The sequence below is a fragment of the Apaloderma vittatum genome, unplaced genomic scaffold (assembly GCF_000703405.1).
Source record: "Apaloderma vittatum isolate BGI_N311 unplaced genomic scaffold, ASM70340v1 scaffold10030, whole genome shotgun sequence".
Taxonomy (NCBI): Eukaryota; Metazoa; Chordata; class Aves; order Trogoniformes; family Trogonidae; genus Apaloderma; species Apaloderma vittatum.
Genome location: NW_009694857.1, coordinates 156,433 through 178,679, shown reverse-complemented (window position 1 = coordinate 178,679; position 22,247 = coordinate 156,433). Strand labels below are relative to the sequence as shown.

The 22,247-nt window shown below is 40.4% G+C and overlaps 1 protein-coding gene across 1 annotated transcript in view; it reads left to right on the top strand.

The window, feature by feature from the left end:
• GTDC1 (glycosyltransferase-like domain containing 1) overlaps window positions 1–22,247 on the top strand; it is a gene marked incomplete at its 5' end in the record, with an annotated part of 103,636 nt that overhangs the window by 17,857 nt on the left and 63,532 nt on the right. The window contains 2 exons of the mRNA XM_009868979.1: window positions 642–809; window positions 3,569–3,742. Coding sequence (XP_009867281.1) covers window positions 642–809; window positions 3,569–3,742 — 342 coding nt within the window. The remainder of the gene's footprint in view (window positions 1–641; window positions 810–3,568; window positions 3,743–22,247) is intronic.

The window sequence follows — 22,247 nt, the reverse complement described above, 5'->3', positions numbered from 1 at the left end:
TTCTATAATTGAAGGACACGTGCGACGTCGCGGGCTCTGGAATGGCAGGAGTGCTGCAGCAATGCTGGAGTGCAAGAAACAACATTTCGTTACAGAGGATACCTAATAAAAATGTGAAAATAAAACAGAAAAAAGGATGGGGAGGGAGGGGGGGAAATAAGAAAAGCAGACCATACGAGATAAGTGCACTGCATAAATCAAAGGGGTTTATGTCATAACATGAACATGTGTTTCCTGCTCGTATATTGAATTTCAGTAGTTGGTTGCATAAAGAAGTAAAGTGTAATGAAACTGGCAAGCAAAGTATTCCCTAGTCAGCCTTATCTTTGTTCCATTTGTCCTTCAGATACCGCTTTTCTTGCCTTTTTCAATAAAATCCATCCAGCTTTTTTTTTATTTTGCATCTCTCTGTAACCGAGCTGGGGAGACCAATGAGATTCCGTGCTTTTCTAGTTGGGTTCTTAGCAGCTGCTTTTTAAGAGATCAAAACTTCGAATGCTGCTACATGGTATTAAGGCTTAGCTATTGATGTGTCCCTATAGGGGTTATGTTTTTCTTGAGGGGAGCGGGGGGAGAAGGGAAAGGGGTGACCCCTGCGAGCATGCTCACCGACAGTAAACACTGCTCTCCTTGTTTTGCAGGACCCTCTTTGCAAGCTCGGTGCTTAACCTGGCTGAACTGGCTGCCCTACGCCCCGACCTTGGCAAATTAAAAAAGGTCCTCTACTTCCACGAGAACCAATTGGCCTATCCTGTCCGAAAATGCCAAGAAAGGGATTTTCAGTACGGCTACAACCAGATTCTTTCGTGGTACGTGTTTCTCACAGCGCTTCGTGACGCTTTAAGGCGTCCCTTCCATCTACAGCCTTGCGACATGGGAAGCCTTGAGGGGTTCCTACATGTAGTTGATGACCTGAACCGAGGTACCAGCAGAGTCCTGAAGAAAGGTTGATAGGAGTGCTGTGGCAGAAACAATCTGCTTTATAAACCTATCTCGATTCTTTTTGATGAAGTCCACCGCTGGGCTGCCACGGTGTCCCCGTTCACGGCGGGGTTTTTCACCCGGTTTTGACCGTGAGCGAGATGCTTTATCTCTTGGCCGCTTTGCAGAGCTGCAGCTAATCAGCTCGTGCTTGGCCATAGCTTTTACCGCATCCAACTGAAATTGTATAGAGGGATTTAGGGAAATAAACAGAAATTAAAATGTACTGCGGCACTTTTCTCGTGAAGAGAGGGCAGTAAACATACCAGATAAATCCTTACATTTCCTTCATCTAGTATTCAGAAATTGTGCACTGCTAAAATACCCAGACGTTTTAAAGGCTGCGGTCCTTTATTGTTGCTAAAAACAAATGTATTTCTCGAGTCTGAGTTAAAGAAGTTAATAACAGCAGCGCTGAAAAGCTTTGTGGTTTAGGCACTGTACAGACCTAAGCGAAACGGCAAAACTCAGTTGTTTTGAACTGAAATAAATTCATTTCCATGATCTTTCTCACCTATCTGTTAGTATGAGAATTATTAGGAATAGAGATTGAGCGTTTTAAGGTAAAAGTTAGGCTTTTGCATCTTTAAAAGATAAGCCAGTTGGTATTGAAGTTTCTCAGATAATGAAATCTGTGTATACTTTAGTCATTTTGTAGCTGCTTCTGCCACAGCATTTGCAATGTGTTTCACTTACTGAGCAGCAAAGATGGGAAGGTATAGTCACAGATCTTTTGACAGTAGCAGCCATTTTTGGATGTTATAAGAGAGATGTGATTTTTTATTTTTTTTTTGGCGCTGGGGCAAGGAATGCTTTTATATATATATATATATTTAGCTTTATTATGGCAGTTTTTCACACATCTATTGTAAGCTGACAAATGTTTGTCCTCAAAATACATATTTTTAAAATAAGAAAAGCAAAGACAGCTCTTATAGGTGCTCCATTCTTTCTCCTTCAAACTCCAGTAGCTTCTCAGTATAATTATATAATATTCATCTTCCATTTGTGCTTCTTAACCACAAATAGAAGCCATCTCCTCTGTACTGTTCAGAACTGTAGTGGCCATCTGAAAAAAAAAAAGCCATCTTCCCGTCTCCTAAATCCATTGGAAATGGGAAAATGAGAATTCCAGTTTTGTAAAAGTTTTGGAGATAGTTAATATCACGGCACTTTAAATCTTCTAGTTGGTGCCTTAGGTCATTAACAAAGAGAATATATTTTCTTCTCTCCGTGATATTTCTAGAGAGTTTAGTGTAGTAAAATCACGCTTGTTTCAATGATGGCTGAGATTCCTTTTAGCATCTCGGGCAGTGCCAGTGTTGGGATCTTTCGAATTTGCCAGCGGTATGCAGAACCTTGATGAAAAAACTGGGCAGATAAGACTTCATACATAGGAGAAGCAGAGGCGAGGGTGTTGGAAGCTTTTGTACGTGCCAGAAAGGTGCCGGGCTCCTGTCTCATCTCACGTCGTCTGTAATTCAGTGTAGAAAAGATGACTGGGTCATTTGTACAACGACAAGAAGACCAGCGGGTTAAAAAGCAGAGGTGGGGAAAAGCGTGGGGTTCCAGAAAGCATTCCAGCTCCCACAACCTGCTTGAAAAGGATTATTTCTCTCTTTAATGTTGTTTGTTTGGTTGTTGTTTTTTTTTTCTCTTAAACCACTCCTGCTGCTTTGGTGAGCAGTGTCAGGTCTCCCTCTTGACGAGACAGCAGTGAGATGCAGTGAGGCTGAGTGACAGCGTCTCACCTCAAATATACTTCTCACCAGCCTGGTGACTGGTCAACACGTGTCCTCTATGTATCTCATGACCCATAGGTCTGTATTACAATATAAAACATAACATATTACAATATAAAACATAAACCAACCGGCCGTAAAGCATTTCTTACCTCTGCTAGTGTTACGTGTTTGCCCGTGCAGCTGAGGTTGTGCCAGCACTTCCAGAATAAGCTTCCAGATATTTCAGGGGTTTTTGATAGCTTCTTGGTTTCTCTAGACTGACTCCAAGTGGGGAAATAATACCTATGTTTGCGTTTAACTACGTCTGAAAGATACTGATCCAGTTGACTTTAAAACACAGCAGTAAAGAGCAAAACATTACATTAATATCCCAACTGTTTTCAAACCTTGTTTGTGTACTGTGTACTATGTATTTTTTATCTATATCTATATATAGATATGTATACTTTTATGTACACATAGGTTAAAGTAACATTCCATTTCTCTAGTATCCTGCTACCTGAAACACATGGTCAGTTTGAAGGTGGGTTAACCAAAGGTAAGTTGTCCTTTGGTACAAAGGATTATTGCAGCGGGCCTTATCTGTTAATAAAGATTAGTAATAGTAATTTATTACTTAGTTAAAGTTTTAAAATATTTCCAAAATCGAAAAGACAGAAATCAAGACATTGCTGATTAGGGTAAATATGCTACTCCTAATTCACATGAAAAGACCGATTTTAATTCGCATTCCACTTGCACCTTTTGTTTGTCCTGAGAATGTGTATTTTCCACTGCGTGTAAAATGATTCTGTTCCTCTTGTGGCAGCAGTACGTTCATTAATCTTAACCACTTTTTTCAGTTTGGTTGCTGATGTTGTGGTGTTCAACTCTGCTTTCAATATGGAATCGTTTCTTACGTCCATTGGAAAATTTATGAAGCTGATTCCTGACCACAGACCTAAGGACTTGGAAAAAATAATCAGACCAAAGTGCCAAGTTCTTTATTTTCCAGTCAGGTTTCCTGATGTGAGCAGGTCAGTACATTTTCCACATCATAAATTGCCTCCAGCCTGTCAAAACTCTCTATTTATGGTGACATTCTAACTAATCAGCTAAAGCATCATTAATGGAAGAGTTTGATAATATGCAAAGCTCACTAATTGATAAATGTATTTCAATAATCAGAGGCTATTCAGGCAGCATCTGATCTGCCGAGCCTGCCCTTCGTGCGTGTCGTACAAACTTGGTCGTTCAGGGTGGGTGATTTCCCACTTGTTTTTGCAATTTTCCACTTGTTTTATTTGTTATGGAGTCGCTGGCTCCTCAGCCCTGTATATATTTCTGCAGGGGAGGTCAGGGAGGAGAAGGAAATGCTGGAGAATAGCACGAGCTTGTAGACAAGAGGCTGTATTTCTCTCGCTGTGTGGCAGGGGGATTTTATTTCCTCCTCCCTCCCCTACCTCTTCTTTTATTGCTTTCCAGGTAGGCGAGAAGCATCCTCGTAGCTGGGAACAGACTTGCAGATGTTGGCATTAGCTGCTGCCGTAGTTGCTCTTGAGTCTTCCCTCGGTTACTCTGAAGGACGTTTTTTATTACCCTTGTTTCAGAGCCCGTCTTGAAATTAGCACTGGGTTATGTGGCTCAAAGGGAACATTCGCTGGATCCTTTTCACTTTTGATTAAACCTGGCACAATTGTTTTTTCCTGTTATAAGGGACTCTTCTCCCACTGAACAGGAACTTTGCTTCAGTGGGACCAGCACTAAATAGAGTATGATTCTGCAATTTGATTATACTCTTAAAACCAACATGGTGCTGGGTGCATTTTCATTTTTATTTTTTTTCTGAAATAAGGATGGAAAGCACTGTAATGACTCTGCAAGAATCTGGCTTTTGATCTGATAATAAGTTCTGGCCACACTTGAGATCTTTTTTCCTGACCAGTTTGTCTGTAGAGTTACTTCGAAGGCTAAATATATGTTTAGGGTAGAGAGATTTTCAGTGCAGGAGCTGGGGTCGTGCGCTCTATTGATGTCTGTGCTTCAAGGTTTGCATGTCAGTAAGTGAGAGAACTTCACATTTTAAAGCACTGGTGCAAATCGTTTAGAAACGAGTGTCTAAAGTTAAATCTTTAAACCTGTTTTTTTGGCAAGTCAATCCTCCGGTGTCCCTTGGATGGCAGTGGAGGTCGGTACCTCTAGATCTTTGAGGAGAGCCGTGAAGATGATGGAGTTGAACATCTCCCTCATGAGGAAAGGCTGAAGGAGCTGGGTCTCTTTAGCTTGGAGAAGAGGAGGCTGAGAGGTGACCTCATTCATATTTATAAAAACGTAAAGGGTGAGTGTCAGGAGGACGGAGCCAGGCTTTTCTCAGTGGTGACCAATGACAGGACAAGGGGCAATGGGTGCAGGCTGGAGCACAGGATGTTTCACAAAAACATTAGGAAAAACTTTTTCACTGTGCGAGTGCCGGAGCCCTGGCCCAGGCTGCCCAGAGAAGGTGTGGAGTCTCCTGCTCTAGAGACTTTCGAACCTGCCTGGATGCGTTCCTGTGTGGCTGCCCTGGGTGACCCTGCTCTGGCAGGGGTGGCACTGGGGGATCTCCAGAGGTCTCTTCCAACCCACAACATTCTATGATTCTGTGATCTATTCTTGCTTCTTAGAGACCATGTTTTTCAAGAGTGAGGAAGTAGTGCTGGATGCTCAGCGTATTTGATATTGAGCCATTTCCAGAGTGTCGTGGTTTTTGGCATAATTTAGGAAGTCATGTCATGCAAGCCTAGTTTTGGAGATGAAATTATGAAAACCCCATCTCATACGTTAAATCACCTCTTCTGGACTTGTCAGCCTTGGCAGATGAGGTCAGATGAGACCTGACTAATTAGTCTGAAGTCATACACGCAGTGATCGTTTGTCCAAAGCAGAAGATGCTGAGATGGGTAAAATCCTTAGACTGCTCCCCAAACCGGTGAAGTAGGAAGATCTCACGTCTTACCATGTGCTCTTTGTAATGTTCTGCTCTTGTCTTAAATCTCATCTCACAAAGCAGGATACCTTGCACGTTTTTGTTGTGGTTGTTGCACTTGAAGTTACATCAAAAAAATCTATTTTCAGAAGTGATGGAGAAAATTAAGATATTCGTAAACAACTGTGTGACTGTAAATTTTTTTCAGCAGAGTAATTAGAAACAGGGCTTAATATCAGCTCTATTGTTTCTTTTAGAAATTTTATTCAACAACTAACTCTAGATGTAAGATTGGGTTTGTTTTTTTTTTTTTTTAAGTCAAAGCCCAATATTATCATAGGGAAAAAAAAGCAGAAGAAAGGACTGCTTCTGCATAACTCTGAAGTTCTTTTGGTTTTGACCTTCAGCTGCAGCCAATATTTACTATTTCTTTACAAGATCCTGTTTTAAATAATGTTGAATGCACCTGTGGCAATTGAATGCTGGGTTGTTTTTTTTTTTTAATTTAGACTGTATTAGTCTAGTGACTGAGTGGAGATTGAGGAGAAAAAGGTTAAGAAAAATTGTGGCCAAGCTAAAATTTATAAAGCAAGCTCTTAGCCCAGAGTGTTTTTCAAGTTATTTTCAAATGGTAATTTGCTTTATCCAAACCAAACTCATACAGTGTAAGTAAGTGATTATTTGCATGACTGACAATCATTTCAGTGCCTGCAGTCTTTTTAAAATGCATAATTTTGCTGAGATGTTGGGAAAATATTTAAAAATTCTGAAGGCAAAATAACCAGGGTGATATTTTTTTTTTTTCCTTTGACCTCTTTTATGTTGCGTGTGAACATCTCGGGGTGTGTTTGTGTCTTAAATGTAATCTTCGTTTTGAATTTAGGAGAGAGGTGATCTGAGAAATCGTTCTCGCGCACGTGATTGTCATATTTTTAAGATTATTTTAGATTAATGTCGTAGGGCAAAATAAAGTACATCTGACCCTTGATCAAATGCAGTGTAATAAAGGAATGTGTCACATGAGTTAAGCCTGTAACCTTTTAAGGTAATTACTGTAGGTGATGAGTACACAAACTAGCACGAGCGATGTAGTAAATGATGACTGAAGTGTGAATATATGATGATGAAGGATACTGCAGGAGATATTTGTGAATAGACACCCTTAGACGTAGGTGTGATGTGTATTGAAATATTTCAAAAGGGCATCTGGCAACTGCTTTTCTACTTTTTGAGCAGAAATTATCGATGTTTTTTTAGAAAGATTCTTCTTTTCAATATGAAATTCTCTTCAGGGCACGTATTGGTGTTCCCAGAGCAAACAACCACGCTGTGGTCCTTATCGGACAATGAGAAGAGATGAAGGGATTTGAGGATTTAGCAGAATAAGAATTTTACTGACCTAATCCTCCTGTTTTCTGGTTCTGACAACGAGTGCCTTCTGTGTTGCATCCTGTGGTGCCACAACTACTCTATATATACTCACCCTCTATAATTTCTGACTTGAAATTCTCCTCATTGTACATTCTGATGAAGTATGTTGTGTAGAAATACGTATTGGAGTACATCGAAGCTTGGAGACAAATAAAACTCCCACTTCCTGGTGCACAGGTGTTGCAAGGGATGTAGGCCAGCAGCTGATCTTACATGCTGTGTATCAGACTGGCTTTTTTCAACACCGTGAGTCAAATCCACACTTACATTGGCTAAATTTTAATTATTTTCTATTTTAATATAAAGAGAATTCTGAATATTGGCATTAGGTGTTTTTCCTCTGTGCAATCAATAGAATCTGCTTGGATAGAATCTTATTTCTAATTTTGCACTGGAAAACTGTGGTTCAGGAGGAAAATCCCCTTTTAACTAATGCTATCTTTGATACTCACACCTCCATGGGCCAGCAGACCCTTCTGGAACACCTCTGGAAGGTCTTCTTGACAAATTCTCGTGGTCCATCCGTATCCATCCTATCTGTGGCAACTAGCAAAGTGAGGGCAGATTTGGTACTCCTTGGAATTAATTTCAGTGAAAATTGTTAGTGTTTTTTATTCCTCTGATTGTGGTGTATCTTCGTTATTATCGTGATGTGGTAGAAAGATGGTTTTATAAGCAAGAGTGAAGTAGCATCCCTGAGAGCTCAAAATGCACGTTGGACTAAGGTGGAATAAGAGAAAAGAAGCACGAGAGGATGAGAATTACAGCAGAAAATAAAAATAGCTTCTTTTAATCATAGAATCATAGAATGGCATAGGCTGGAAGGGGAACTTGTTAGCAAGTGTCTTGTACTAGCTGCGTTACAGACTTTGAAGTAGAATCTTATAATTTTTCATTTGCTGCTATAATTTGGTACAGTTAACAGGACATTTCCAACCACTTGATTTTATATTTTTTTAGTTATAGTGTAAAAGAGGCAGAATTTTCCAATCTGGAGAGTACTTTAGGGCCAGTCAGGGGAGTTCCTGACTAAAGCAGAACTTTAAAAGACGGTGACAGCATCTCCTGTGCAGAAGCATGACCGACACGTGCAAGGGAGCCTGTTTTGGAGAAATAAAGAGAGACATCACTTGGACCAAGCTCGCAGGACTGAACTGCAGTTTAGGTAACGAAGAGGCTCCCCCTTCCTCTGTAATGCTAACACTGTACAATAGCTTTGCTGTGCTGGAAAAATACTGCTGGCAACAAGCAGGGAGCTCAAAGTTGTGGATGAGACTGGCGATATGTCTGTGCGGCACGGTGGGATGCTCAGCAGCGGTACCCGAGTGAGCTCTAGTCAACTGTCTTGCTTATGAGAAGCAGTATACCTTAGAAGAGCAGTTTTTGGCTAATTAGCCTTCTGGTGAAGTAGCATCTATTAGCTTAGGTGAAGTCCTATGCTAATGATGGTGATTCTGGTGCTGAGGCCAGCTACTGCCTTTGGTGGTGGCTCGGGCATCTGCGTGCTCTCTGGTAGGCACAGCCTCCCTGCCACCGCGCTTTATGGGTAGTTAGCATAATTAGAAAATGCCGATAAGACTGCTTCCACCTTGAGGCTTGCTGCTGAAGAGCTGGGGGATGGAAATGACTCCCCTGAAAGTCTTTCCTCCTCACCTGCCACGAGCAGGCTCTGCGGGGCGGCGGCAGCACGCCGCGAGGGATGCTCTCGAGATCTGGGACACAGCGTCTGTCAGAGGCAGGAATGGGAGTCTCTTCCAGAGCCTTTGGCAGCAGGTCTGTTACCTTCTGCATCTCGGGGATAAGTGCCAGCTGCAGGTAGCTGCACCTACAGCAAAGGCTGGCTGGTTGGGTGAAGCATGCCTCGGACAGCGATGCGTCCTGACGTAGTTCTTCCTCCAAACGCATGTCGGGTGCTGTTGGGGATGACACGGGAGTTGCCATTCTCACTCTGCATCACGGAGGAGTAGCTGTTGCCCCAACCTGGCCTTCCAGGCAGAACGTGTCAGCTTTGTCCCCAAAATATTAATCCCCAGAACTCTCCAGCAGTAAACTGAGAGTGCCCTCTTTAAAGGAGGGTCTGCTGGGATACATTGGATTTGCAAAACTTTTGAGAAGGCAATTTCTTTTTATCTATTCAGGGACAAAAATAGTTTTACTGACTGGCTTTTATCTGTCGTATAGGTATTCCACTAAATGCTATCATCATAACCATTTAGTCCCACAATAGCTCACAAGGATACTTAAGCAGAAATCTCCATGCAGCCTAGTTTTTTATTATGTTGGGTACTGCTCATGTTGCATACAACACATTCCCATAAAACTTGCATTTTGTATTTACAGAGAAATTTCTCTGGAGAGTTAAGGTCTTGTAAAACATTCTTGTTCTACAGCATGAACGACTTATTATACTCTGGGGCATAAAAAGTGAAGTGTACTGAAGAAAAGAATTTTTTCATTAAAATGCAGTTTATATTGATAAAACAGATTACTAGCATTTGATGAAATGTGAAACTTGGATCTACCCGTATCGCTAAATCGCCGGTAGGTTTATTTTGGCAAGAAAAATAGTATGTAATGTATAGCAGGACCAATCACTATACAGTACCTGTTAGTTTTGTATTAGATTAAATTGTCTTTCACTGAAGTACTTGGGATAAAAAAAAACCCTGCTGTATCTGTATCTTGAAGTAGCAGAATGTGGTAACCAAGAATATTAGAAAATAAAAGCTGTCGTGTTATCAGTTTTGGCACAGTCATTTATCAATCAGTATTTTAAACATTGACAAGTGGTAATTTAATAGGGAATGACCCTGTTGGCAGGAAGTTCTAATGACAGATGATGCAAACTCATTTATCACTATGGGGCTGTGCTGGCTTCTTACCTTTCTCAGTATCACAGCTCATATTTTCCAAGTCTGGGATGTGAGAAGCCACAAAGGGCAAAACCTGTGGCACCGAGCCTGTAACCACTCCCATCTAATCTGATTAACCCCTTAGCTGCAAATTTCTCGACGGCAGAGCTGACAAGAAGGAGAAGTGCTCGTACTGATTTAAGTGCCTTTTGATTTTTAAGTAGGATTTGCCATAGTGCTTGTGAGCGCTTCCCCCAGTCAGTTTTTTAGAAACGTTCAAGTTGCGTCACTTTATTAGAAGTTGAGACACGCTGGTACTTGGCTTTCAGAACCAAACCACATTCTAATAATTAATGGCACATTTCATTAGCAGGCATTAGAAGTATTACATGCGGTGCCCTATACAATGGGCAGCGATTATTATTATTATCATTAGTACTGGTGAAGGAAATCGATGCATTCAGAGGTTTAATTGATTCCTGCATATTCATGTGGGAAGTCAGTGGTAGAGTCACGACTGGACTGGATTATTATGCGCTTCCATGCATAATAATGGCTCTGCAACTTGGGAAGAGAATAGGCTACCTTGCTGTAATAAGTGTGGGCATTTGAAGTCAAGGGATGTCATGGGAGAGGAGATGAAAGTGACACCTTCATCAGCAATCGATGGAGATGGCGCTTGTCATTCTTCTGGGAGGAGTCTGGCCCTAATGCAGTAAATCAGCCGCACTTGCTCAGAATTAAAGCAATAATATATTTTTACTCGGATTTCCACAATAGCGAAAGTTTTCGTCTCATTGATGTGAATTTTATGTTACCCTTCTTAAAGCATAATAAATGGAAGCCCCGCTTTTGGCTTTCTTCTCTCTTCCTACCTCCGTTCTTTTGCTTTCACAATGGTTTTTCTCAAGGCTGGAATCGGGTTAAATATCATCTCCGTACAGGACGATCCATACGTTAGACACTTTCGGAGTTTGCATCAAATTGCTTTAATAAGAACCAGTGCACTTTAAATTTGATTGGTTAAAATTGTTGTGGCAGGCTTAAAGTAAAGCTATTTTTTTATTTATTTTTTTTGGTTGTTGTATTCAAAGCCGGTAAAGGCTGTTGATTAATGGGATCCTACCAACTGGGTCTTGAGTGCTGTGACTGTGTCTACTTTGGCTCCAGTCCGGAGAATGGCACTGACTTAAAATACGTCCCTGGTGTGGAAGGTAGTTTCTATTGACAAGGCTGAATTTTGCATTTCAAAATACTGCCCTTCGACGTTTGAACAGTTCCATATTTTTTTATTATGAAATTCATGAATGTTACATAGAAGCAGAGGTGGATTTTTTTTTTACTTGTTTTTCTTTAAAGTGATTTCATGCTTACAGAATTCTAACAGAAAGGGACGCAGTCATGTTGGGCATATTATTTCCTAGTTGCTACATGAGGCAGTGACAGAACCTTATTGCTTAACTGCTCTGGGCATTCAGTGTTGTAATATAATGGAAAAGAAAGTAGGTGATGTGATATCAAGAGTTTTTAGAGATCCTTTAATAAGAATGCAAAATGTTTCCAGAAGTAATTTTTAGGAGAATGAAGGAATCTCTGTTCTGGATCATGAGTGAATGGCAATACCTTTAGAAAATGCCACGCTTCATCTTGAATGCACTATTAGTTTTCTGGGGGGAAAAAAAGCCCCAAAACAACCAAACCCCCCGAAGCGCAGGGCCTTTTACAGAGCGGTGGAATAGATAGCCTTGCAAATTTTTACAAAATGTGGAACTAAAACTTCTAAGTGGGTTGGATCTGCTTCAAGCGACATCGTATATTGGATTGCAGACAGCCCGTTCAAGTTCCAGTCAGAGGCACTGTCAGATGGAACTGTCAGTGGAGCAAGATACTAAGATGTTGTATAGGAATTTCAGAGACTAAAGAATAAAAGAACAAAATTACACGATGGAATACAGAAAATCACAGTTTTAAGTTTCAAGAGGAAACTTGAAATATAGCCCTCCGGTCCTGACCTTTTTGTAAAGTGAAAGAGCAACTTAATACAAATGTTTTATTTATACGTAACCAAATGGGATGAAGTTAAATGATTTTTAGTTTTGCCAAATCACAGATAATTTCTTTGTTGTGCAAGGAGTGTTTTAATCTGTTTAGATTTTCTCCTTCTTTTTTGCTTATGCATTTGCAAATATTTAATATTTTATATTTTGGACATTCCCCCTGCTCAGTTGTGACTCCCGGATGAAGTAATCGTCCTCTTCTTCCCTTTAAATAATTCAAATGGCATACGTTTAAAAATATGAAAATCCCAGCATAAGTGAACCAGAAGTGCTTTCAAGGTAGGAGGCTGCTCAGCTTTACTTTTGAAAGGACGCGTGTCTGAGGAGTGTTCATCTGACTTTTGGTCTTCCGAGCACCAAGGAGTGGGGATGTTGGTTGAAAAGCTATGGGAGATCCAAGTCTGGCAACGCTCTCCCAGCTTCTTTTCCACGAGGATGTATGCGAGATCACCTCTGGGTTGTATTGCCTTTATTAGCAAGGGGGCACTTTTTGTGTGGAGAAATCTGTATTTGCAGCAAAGGGGTTTCCGATATTGTATATCGAGTTATTATTATGTTCAGGCTGTTTTTCAAGCGTGTTATAGGCACTAACAATTACCAGGAAGAATGAATTAAATATTAAGTTGAATCAGCCAACTTAGATTAATTTTAGAGTGGATTCCTCATAAAACTACCAGTGTCCTCTAAGAGGACTCCTAAGCGTAGTGCTCAGGTGAACCTTGCAGAAAACTAAAATCTGTCCATTTTTAGCCTGCCTTATGTATAACATATCCCGCTTCCAATCTTGGAGATTCATCAGCAGACTGCATTCTTTATTTTCATGGGACTAATGGTATGTAATGTGTCAACATCATGCTGGAATCCTCATCCTTCCACTTGTCTTCCCTTGTCAGCTCTTTTCATTTTGCTGCTGTCTAGGAACCACAAATGTCTTAGTGCTGATTCTGAACCAGCTGAAGATACTCTGATTTCTCTGTGACGGATTAGATTTTAGGTATGTTCCCTCTGCCACAGTACTCATCACAGATGCTCTACGACGGGGCTGCATGGCTTCGTTTCTGTGACTTTGCTCCTCAAACCCCAAACTATCCACAGCCGTGTTCTTCTTTGAACCCTGTGAGTATTTTTCATCTCCAGCTGATGGAGATGAACATCTCATAGATGTTCCATGAAGAAGCAAGCAGATCTCCCTTTCCTTGGTCACTTTTACGTGCTAAATAATGGACCAGTCTATATATCTATACAGGTAAATAAAGAATGTAAGGAACTCGTAGACATTAGCAAACTTGCTGCTGGAGATGCACCAAGCAGCAATGTTGCTGCACCAGAAAAAAAAAAAAAGCTTCTGTGATTCTCATACGCAGTAGAAAAGATGTTTTTAAAATACACAGATTAACGTGTCCATGTAAAGTACTGGAAAACTGTGTGGTGTTCTGGTCACCCATGTTCTAGAAAGATTAATTTAAACTGTGAAACAGGTATAGAGAGTTGCCACGAGGATGCTTAGGAGAATCTGTATTATGAGAGCAGATTAAAAGAGTGTGGTTCACTTGTCCTAGCAAAATAAAGGTTGAGAAGGGGGTATATGTTAATCTTTATAAATACAGTCAGAGGATGAATGCCATGAAAGAGGAGGAATATTTAAGTTCCAGGATAATCCTTACAAGATCCACTAGGTATAAATTGGTCATTATTAAATGTCTCAGATGAGAAATGAAAAGAAGGGTGTGTAGGGAGGTTGCTTGTTTGGGATTTTGTTTGTGTGTGTTTGGTTTTGTTGTTTTTTTTTCTGAGAGGCATTTAGTTTTGAAATTACTGTTGAAACACTATTACAACCTAAGAGGAATTTGATAAATACGTAGAATTACATATGAGTGGGTGGTTAAACAATAGAGCAGTAGTGCCAGGCAGTTGCGGATGCATGCTATGCTGATGTCCCCAAAAGGAGAGGGAACAGAGATGGGCTTTGAGAGGGTCACATATTAACACCTAAATTGGTCTGTGAAGGAGACCATGTATTTCTGAAGTCTTTAAAAGACACAACGAAAGACTAGTCTGCACACGGTGTTTATCCTGTGTTTCCTGAATCAGGTGTTTCGTAGATGAGCAGAGTCCTGCGAGGTACATCTGGCTCGTATGTTCAACCGTGCACCCTGTTTGGGATCAGGAGGAATTTTGATTACCCAGACTTGTAATGACCGTAGTGGGAAGCAAAAAAAAAAAAAAAAAAAAAGGAGGAGACTGTTCTTGCTTCTGTCTATATAGTGGAGTCATCTGGCCATCGTGCTTATGAAGAAAGCCACGGTCTGACCTGGCCGGTGCATTTGGTCCCTCCTCTCCTCTTCCTTTGACACAAGAGTTCTTGGGGCCTCGGTCTTGGATTTTGCTGTTTTGTGGTAGCCTGAGCATCCCTCATGAGCCAAACTGAAATGGTGCCAAAGGCTGACAACCACAGTGCTTGGGGAAAGTATGAGGTGAAGCATCTTCAGGCAAAAGATTTGAGTTTGGCTTTGTAAGCATCCTTCTCGATTTTGCCTCGGTTGACTTTTGCTCGCTCAAGCATTTGGATGCAATTCTTCTGTTGAGCTCATTGGAGTCAGAATGAGTTTATTTTAACTTTCTTATTTTGATGAATCTGTGTGACTCTTTCATATTCATCCCAATGTAGGGTAGTTTAATACTAAAATTACCCTGGTCTGTGCTAGAAGCAAATGAATCACAGAAAGAACTTTTTGTCCAGTAAATCTTTTCAGTGACTGCAATTTTCTCTGTCCTTCCTCAAGCTTCATCACAGGACTTTTGGTTTTGGAGTTCACTTACGGTATCTGCCCTCTGATTTTAAATTACTGCTCTTGAATTCTATGAATGTGTATGGAAGAAGGAGGATTTGACCCTTTTTGGGTGCGTAAATTGTGTTCCTTTTGTCGATGATGAAAGGAGGGATTATATGTCAGGATTTCTGGTAACCAAAGAGGAAAATTAAGAATAATAAGAAATAACAATAAGGAAGGTAGAAGCAGGTAAAAATTAATATTTTTAAAAATTTTTATTTCTAGTGCAACCTCGTATGATACGCAGAAAGTCACCCAGTATTGATGACATCAAAACTGGCCATCTTTGGTTCTGAAAGCAGCCGAGCTCTTTTGGGAGGCACTTGGCACTGAACTTGTCGGTGCCTTATTATTCTGCGAGCGTCCCGTCGTTTGGGCTGAAGCAATAAGTCCTGTGCAGCCACCACGCTGCGGAGGGAACGTTTCGAGCCGCAGCGTGCGTCGGAGCCTTGTTTGTTTGCGGCAGATGATTTGCTGGAGCTTTGATGCACAGTCACTTTCTGACATTTGTGTATTTCAGCAGTGAGCAATGTAAACTCATTTTCTGAGCACTTTGATTACTTGCACATAGCAGTGCCCATGGCATGTGACAGAGAAGAGCACTCTATCCACTAATCAGATAGATATGCTTCAAGCGTATTTACACAAAATAATGAAAACAGCTGTTAGATACCTTTAAACTTGAGTGTGTTTTGTTATTAATCTACTAGCCCGTACACATGACACTATAATTCTTCGCTCACTCAAGTTGCCTTTAATGACACAGTAATAAAACGGAGAGGGATGAAAGTAATGGAATTGCAGAATGTAATGCCTCAATTGTTCTACAGTGTCTTCCTTTTTGCCAAAATAAACCACAATTAGGTCCATATGGTGTTTTGAAGTTTTCAAGCAATGACCCTAATAAAAAGTAATGAATTTCTGACAAAAGAAAGCATGGTGCTCTTTTAAGCAGATATCTTTGTTATTGATCTAGTTATGATTGCAGACTGATATGCTAATAGAAGAAGAAAGGTTCAACGTGCCTGGTACAAGCACTTTCGTTTGTGGTTTATTTTATTCTTATGAAATTCAGATTGAAAAGGTGGAAACATGTTGTAATCCATCAGTTATGGCTCCCTTTTGAAAGACCTACTATAAAGCAGACAAATGGGGTTTTGTTGGTTGTTGATTTTTTTTTTTTTGAGAAAAATGGAGCTTTGCTTGGATATATGAAATTTGACTTGAGCACTTTATTAAATAGTCTTGAGAGGTCCGAGCTCTGTTATTTACTTTTCTCTCTTTGAACCTTTTCATGGGGGAATTGGAACCATACTCCTCTTCATCTAGAAAGCCAAACTATCCGTGGAGCAGTTGCTGAGTCGGTACAGATACTAACACAACGACTAAGGAGGAGCTCATCCTGCTATATGGTACATAGCTATGGGCAACCATTAAAAGAGTGTGCTGTGCCAGTATTATTCCCGTGCAGTAATAGTGATGCCTGAAGTGTGGGTAATCCAGTCTTAATAAAGAGGGAACACAGGTTCTGGCAGCAGATACCAGGGGAAGAAGAAAAGAAACGGCTGATTTGATGAACCCTCGCTGTTAGTGGCTGTTGAATGAATGTTCATTCCACAGACATGCAGTCCTAAAGGACTGGATTGAAAAGCATCTGCTGGATAATGTGTGTTATTGGCGTTATTTTACTCCGTGTAGTTAATGTTGAGCAGGGCCTGCAGTCTTGCAAGGCGAAGCTGTTCAGAGCATCCTTTCAAGAAAATCTTGCCTTATCTACTTTTGGTCGCCGCTAGAAACTGGCTCCTTCATGGGTAAATTAGGAGTCCATTTATTTAATGGACTAATTTCTCTATTGCCAATATTGAGCTGTCTTTCAGACTTCCTGTTCTAGTCTCTACTGCTGCACCTTCGGAAAACAACCTCATTTTGGCCTCAATAACCCTTATCTTTTTTGGTTACGTTTGCTACCTTCTACATTGGTAATTTCGCCATCTCCTTATGTATCCTGTACTTGTGTGTGGTTACTTTATTTGTCTTAATAGAAAAGAGTCTCGTGCATGAGTAGAACTTTATCCTCAGCAATGTATCTTATTTTATTATCGAGGTAAATCAATTGCTGTTTATTCCACTGCTTTTTCTTCTTACTGGAAAAAAAAAGGAACTGCTTTCCAATTTCTCACCTTCTTGTACTGGCCGCCTCAATGAGATGTGAATGATTAATTTCTTTCCTTGCAATCACGTTAAGTAGCAGTTGACTGGTTTTAAGGAACTGGGGCTTGCCTTCTGAAGGAGAGTGCAGGCTGCAGGAGAAACTAATCTCACTTCAGATTATCAAATTTGAATTTCTTCTGTTGCTTTGAATTCTACTAAGAGGAATGTAAAAGTGAACCCCCACACTTCCTGCAATTAAAATAGGCTTGAATTAATTCATCTTGCCTCCATTTCCAGTGTTAAAAGCTTTGAGAAATAGTCTTATGCCGTGAAATAGAGTGTCAAATTTTAGATGGGTTCTAAATTGCATTAGAAAGAACCATCAAGCATAAGTAGCCTAGGAGTTGAATGTATTCAAAATATGCTACTTTCTGTAGCCAGCTGCAGATGAGAAATGTTGGGCTTTTCACCCCAATGGAGCAGGTTCTCCCAAGACGCTGGATAGAAGCAACAGCGTTTGCGGCTCCTCATGCACCGCTCATGCTTTGATACTTGCATTAAAATTCCCTCCTGTATCGTAAATTAATAACAAAATGACCTGGGTTTAATACTAAAACGGGGTCTTGAAGCTTCGAAAAAGATGGAGAGCCTTCAAATGCCTAATTAAAGTCCTTTAGCCCCTGGTTTTATTTCTTAAAATATAGGAATTCTGCAGGGTTGTACTCCATTGAGAAGTCTAAAAACTATCAAGAGACTGTAGAAATTATGGTGGTGGTTTTTTTTATACAACTCAGCTGAAGTCGTTGAAGATTTCTAGGTACTTTGAAGTTCTTGATATACCTGCAAAAGCTTTGATAAACTTACCTTAACGCCTTTTGAAATCTGAAGTTTGAATGTTTGTGGTGTCCGAGGTTTTGACCGTTAGTCCGTAAAGGCGAACACGTTGGCAGCTGCTGGTTGTGGATTTTATGTATTTGATAAAAATACCCCAAATGTTCCCATATTACTAGTGCTTTCCCTTGCACTGTGATAGCACCTGGGACACCCTGTGACTTTCCAACACGTGAAAATAATGCAGTCAGTATTGAGAAACATCAGCACCCCCCAAAAAAATAATAATACAAGGTTTCTGCAGCTCAGTATAACTGTGCTTGAGTATGTATGGACAGTTCTGTAGATGATGAACTCCAGTCATGTAGACTTTCTCAGTCTGCGTGAGTGTTTGCAAGACTAGCTCCTTAACGAACAGTAATTATTATTGGGGAGCTGTTATTAGCAGGGCCAAATTATTGCACTATAGATCTCATGTCAAATCAAGTCTTGACAAAGGAAATGATTTGCAAAGCCCAGATGTTTTCTATTTTTTGATCTGCTCATATAGAGTTATATTTTTAGAGATGTACCGTGACTTTTATTTAATTCCTTTTTTTATTTAAATACCTCAAACTTTTTTTTAAGAACAATGTCCCTTGCCATATACTGATCAGAGATGGTGATTTTTAGTGGTAGATCAAGGGGACAGGTTTAAGAAAGCATTTCTTACTCTGGGTTTTAGAAGCCACAAGCTAGTTGTAGAGGTTACGTTCTATATAGAAACTAGTACGGCAGCATTTTCGTAAATTGGGGTATAAACAAACATCTGTTGCAGGAATGGAGAAATGACATCATAAAGAATGTATGCAAAAACTTAATTGAAAAAGAATGATGCCGAATTGCGGCATGACTTTAAGTCTAAATTGATTTTTGCCTTCAGAGTCAAAGTGGGATTTTTGCGCAACATTCCAATACTATAAAGTATTTAAAATGTAATGTCCTATTAATGTGCCTAAAATGTAGACTCTGGGTCACCCAATACGAATAGTAGTTACAGTAATATAGTATATGTAATATGCAATTATCTTGACAATAGTTTTATTTTTTCAACAGTTTTGTCATAAAAGAGCAGTAAGATACAATGAATTTGATTCATTTTGTGTGTGTGAATCATTTAATAGGCCATTACATCTACTATATTAGACTCCATTCTCCTTTCAGAGCTTTTCATTATAAGGCTGTCTTTAATGGAAAGAAGTTTAACCTTCCCTCCCAGATAGATTGAACCCCATAACAGTGTAAACATTCTCATTATAAAATAAAATCCCCTTCCCCAAGGGCAGCACTATAATTATGTTGCAGAGTGTTGTACAAATGTTTCTCCTAAAAAATGTTGTCTCGTTCCCGTCCTCAAGTTTTTATCATTTTCATTTATGAAGAGAATCGATAATACTTTTAAATTGTAATTTAATAAAATAAATATGATCTGATTATTTTTTAATTTTTTCGGAAGTTATTTTAATCAAGTTTGAGAAGAAGTCATCAGTAAAATTGCTGTTGATTTATAAATAGGATAATTAGAGGCTTTCCTCCTAAGTACTGTTCACTGGCATTGTGGCTGTTTTTATTGCCTAGTCAAACCTCTTCATTCAATTTTAAAATTGCCTTTTGAATGAACTGCGCTATGAGCTTGCCAAATAGTGTCACTGTTAATACTTTACCTCCTCTATTTCATTGTCCGGTCTGTAAACGCACAATAAATTGTTTGATAAGGAGGTCGATGAGGTTGTACTGGTTTTTAAGTGAATTATGGCCAAACCTTTCAGATTATGTCGCGCTTGTGGCCGAAGCGCTGGGCTTAAAAAGATGGTGATACAGCGCACGGCGCGTGGTGTTGATGTGGTTGCTCCAGGACTGGGCTCAATTCAAGAGCAACAGGGTCCCCGCTGATCTTTATATAGAGAATAGATGGAAGAAGCACAGGTTATTAATCCAATTTCCAATTTTCAATAGCGAGTCCCTTAGTGTTAATTAAGAAAACTCAGTAGCAAGCACCCACCACACGCTCCACGAGGCCGTCGGGATGAAGATGTTTACCGGCAGGAGAGAATTTCACCGCTTTGGCCATGGAAAAGCTGCAGGAGTAGTCCTGGGAGGTCCTAAAGCTTCTCCTGCCATCATCGTATCTCAGGAGGTACTTGGTGGAGCTGGGTTTTTCTGTACATGTAACTGATTTTGGAGAATGCCACCGCTTTGACGTCCTCATCCCAGCAGTTTCGCATGCTGGTACCTCGCCTTCCCCAACCCTGCTCCGCTCGCAGAGCTCCTCCAGGCGGGAGCCGGGGGCTTCCGCGCCGGTTCAAGCTAGAAACGTAGAAGGCGAAAGTAAGAAACTTTGAGCTTGTTGAGTCTAAAAGAAAGTCTGTTTGTGTGTGTCTCTCCCTTTGTAACAGAAGGAATGTTTCTTATGTTTCTGTCTTCAGACAGTTGGCACACATTTCATCTCAGCAGCTGCTTTCTCTTAAAGTGCAGTAGAGTGTAGGACTGTAGTGACACTAGCATTAATACTTCACATTCTGCTATCATATGCTGTCACTGTGAAATATGGATCTAGGTTACATGTGTTTGCAGACTTTGTACTGCTGAATTATGAAAGCTGACTTCGTTGGAGGATTGTGTTGTATTCAGAGACTGTGAACTGAACAATAAATGAATGCGAGGCAGGGACTTGCAGTCATAAGCAGTATCCTCCTTTTCGGCCTAATTGAGGCAATAGCTTTAAAATGTGGAATTGCCAAATAAAACGTGCCTGTTGGCTTAGGTAAATATATTTAGCAGGCATCTAGACTTGTCTCTTGTGGGCACCTTTTAGTTGCTTTCCTCAACGTTGTTTGAATGTTAGTTTTAAATCCCATTCTTCTGAATGGCCTGAATTACTGCAGGTGAATCAGATTCATCGCAAACAGCCAAAGCGCTGCTGTCGTCTGACGAAATCAGTGGTGAGGGATATTTTGCGATTGGGGATTAGCATGCACCCATAAATATAACTGTGAAATTTTTTTTAACGTGTCTGTCTGGCTGTTGGGGAGGTGGAGAGCTGCACTTCCCTTATTTCTAAAGGTATGAAGTTAATACAGGTGTAAACACCAGTGCAGGAGGTCAGAATCAGAGAGTTTTCGCTGTACCAGTGAGTGCATGGAGGGGAGTCCGGTCCTGGCCCTGTTTTGGGACACTCAGGAGCTGACACAGTTGCAGTGGGAAACAAAAGGGTAAGCAAAGCTGCTGAAAAGGAATATTTGGAATTATTTTGAAATGGTTACTCAGTGTAAGGAGGTGCTGGGGTATCTGCATGCCCATCTTAATACAGTTATTTGGTGGAGCTGGAAATGTTAATCAGCATACTGCTTCAAGTTAGATTTGCTTCGTGCCTGAAGTTCTGCCTGCAAATGATTTTCTTTCTTAAACCAGCAGTCATAGAATCATAGAACAATTGTAGAACAATTCAGGTTGGAAAAGAGCCGTGGGATCATCGAGTCCAACCATTAACCCTACACTACAAGTTCACCCCTAAACCATATCACCCAACACCACATCTAAACGACACTTGAACACATCCAGGGATGGCGACTCAACCACCTCCCTAGGCAGTCCGTTCCCATGTCTGACCGGCAGTCTTTAGGTATCTGTAATTGCAGTGGTAGTATCAATGCTATGACTATACACCAACAATTAAACTTGATTTTCTGAGGATCCGGAGACAAGCCTAGGTGCAGAAATCTGGCCTCCAGCGGAGCACCCTCCATTTGTTTTAATATTTTACCTTTGAACATCAACTTTTGTAAAGGCGCAGAGTGAATAAAAGAAGCGTACACACGTTGGTAGTGTTACGTTATATTGCTGGCAAATGGGCTTTAAACCCTCTTCAGGAGCTTCCAGCTGGCCGAAAACCATAATCAGCATCCTTACCGTGAACGGCCCAATGCTCAGAATAATGTTAAAATTGCTGTGGAGGGCATGAAAAAAATGTTTGGTCGTAGTGAACTTCTCTGTGTATTGTGTACACCCGGAATCTGGTGTGAAGTGGCTGCTGTCACAGTGTTCCTTCTGATGTTTCTTTCGTGTCGTGCACTGAAGTGTGAAGGTGGGGTTGTATCCTCTCCAAGTTCTGTTCCTGTGCGTCGAGGCTTCCCAGAACAACCTCGTCTATTGTCATCTCATCCCCCGACTTCTTTTAAATTGCGTCCAAGTTCGTGTTAAGTTTAAAGATGCTCTTCAAAAATCATCCTAGACTAGAAACACGCGCTTCTGATTTTAGACTCTAATGTTGTTCAGTTGATTGTGAAGAGATGAAACACATAAACAAATTTAACAAGGAAATTTAACCTATTAATGAATTTTGAATATTATGAATTTTTAACCTATTAATGAATTATTTTCTTCAC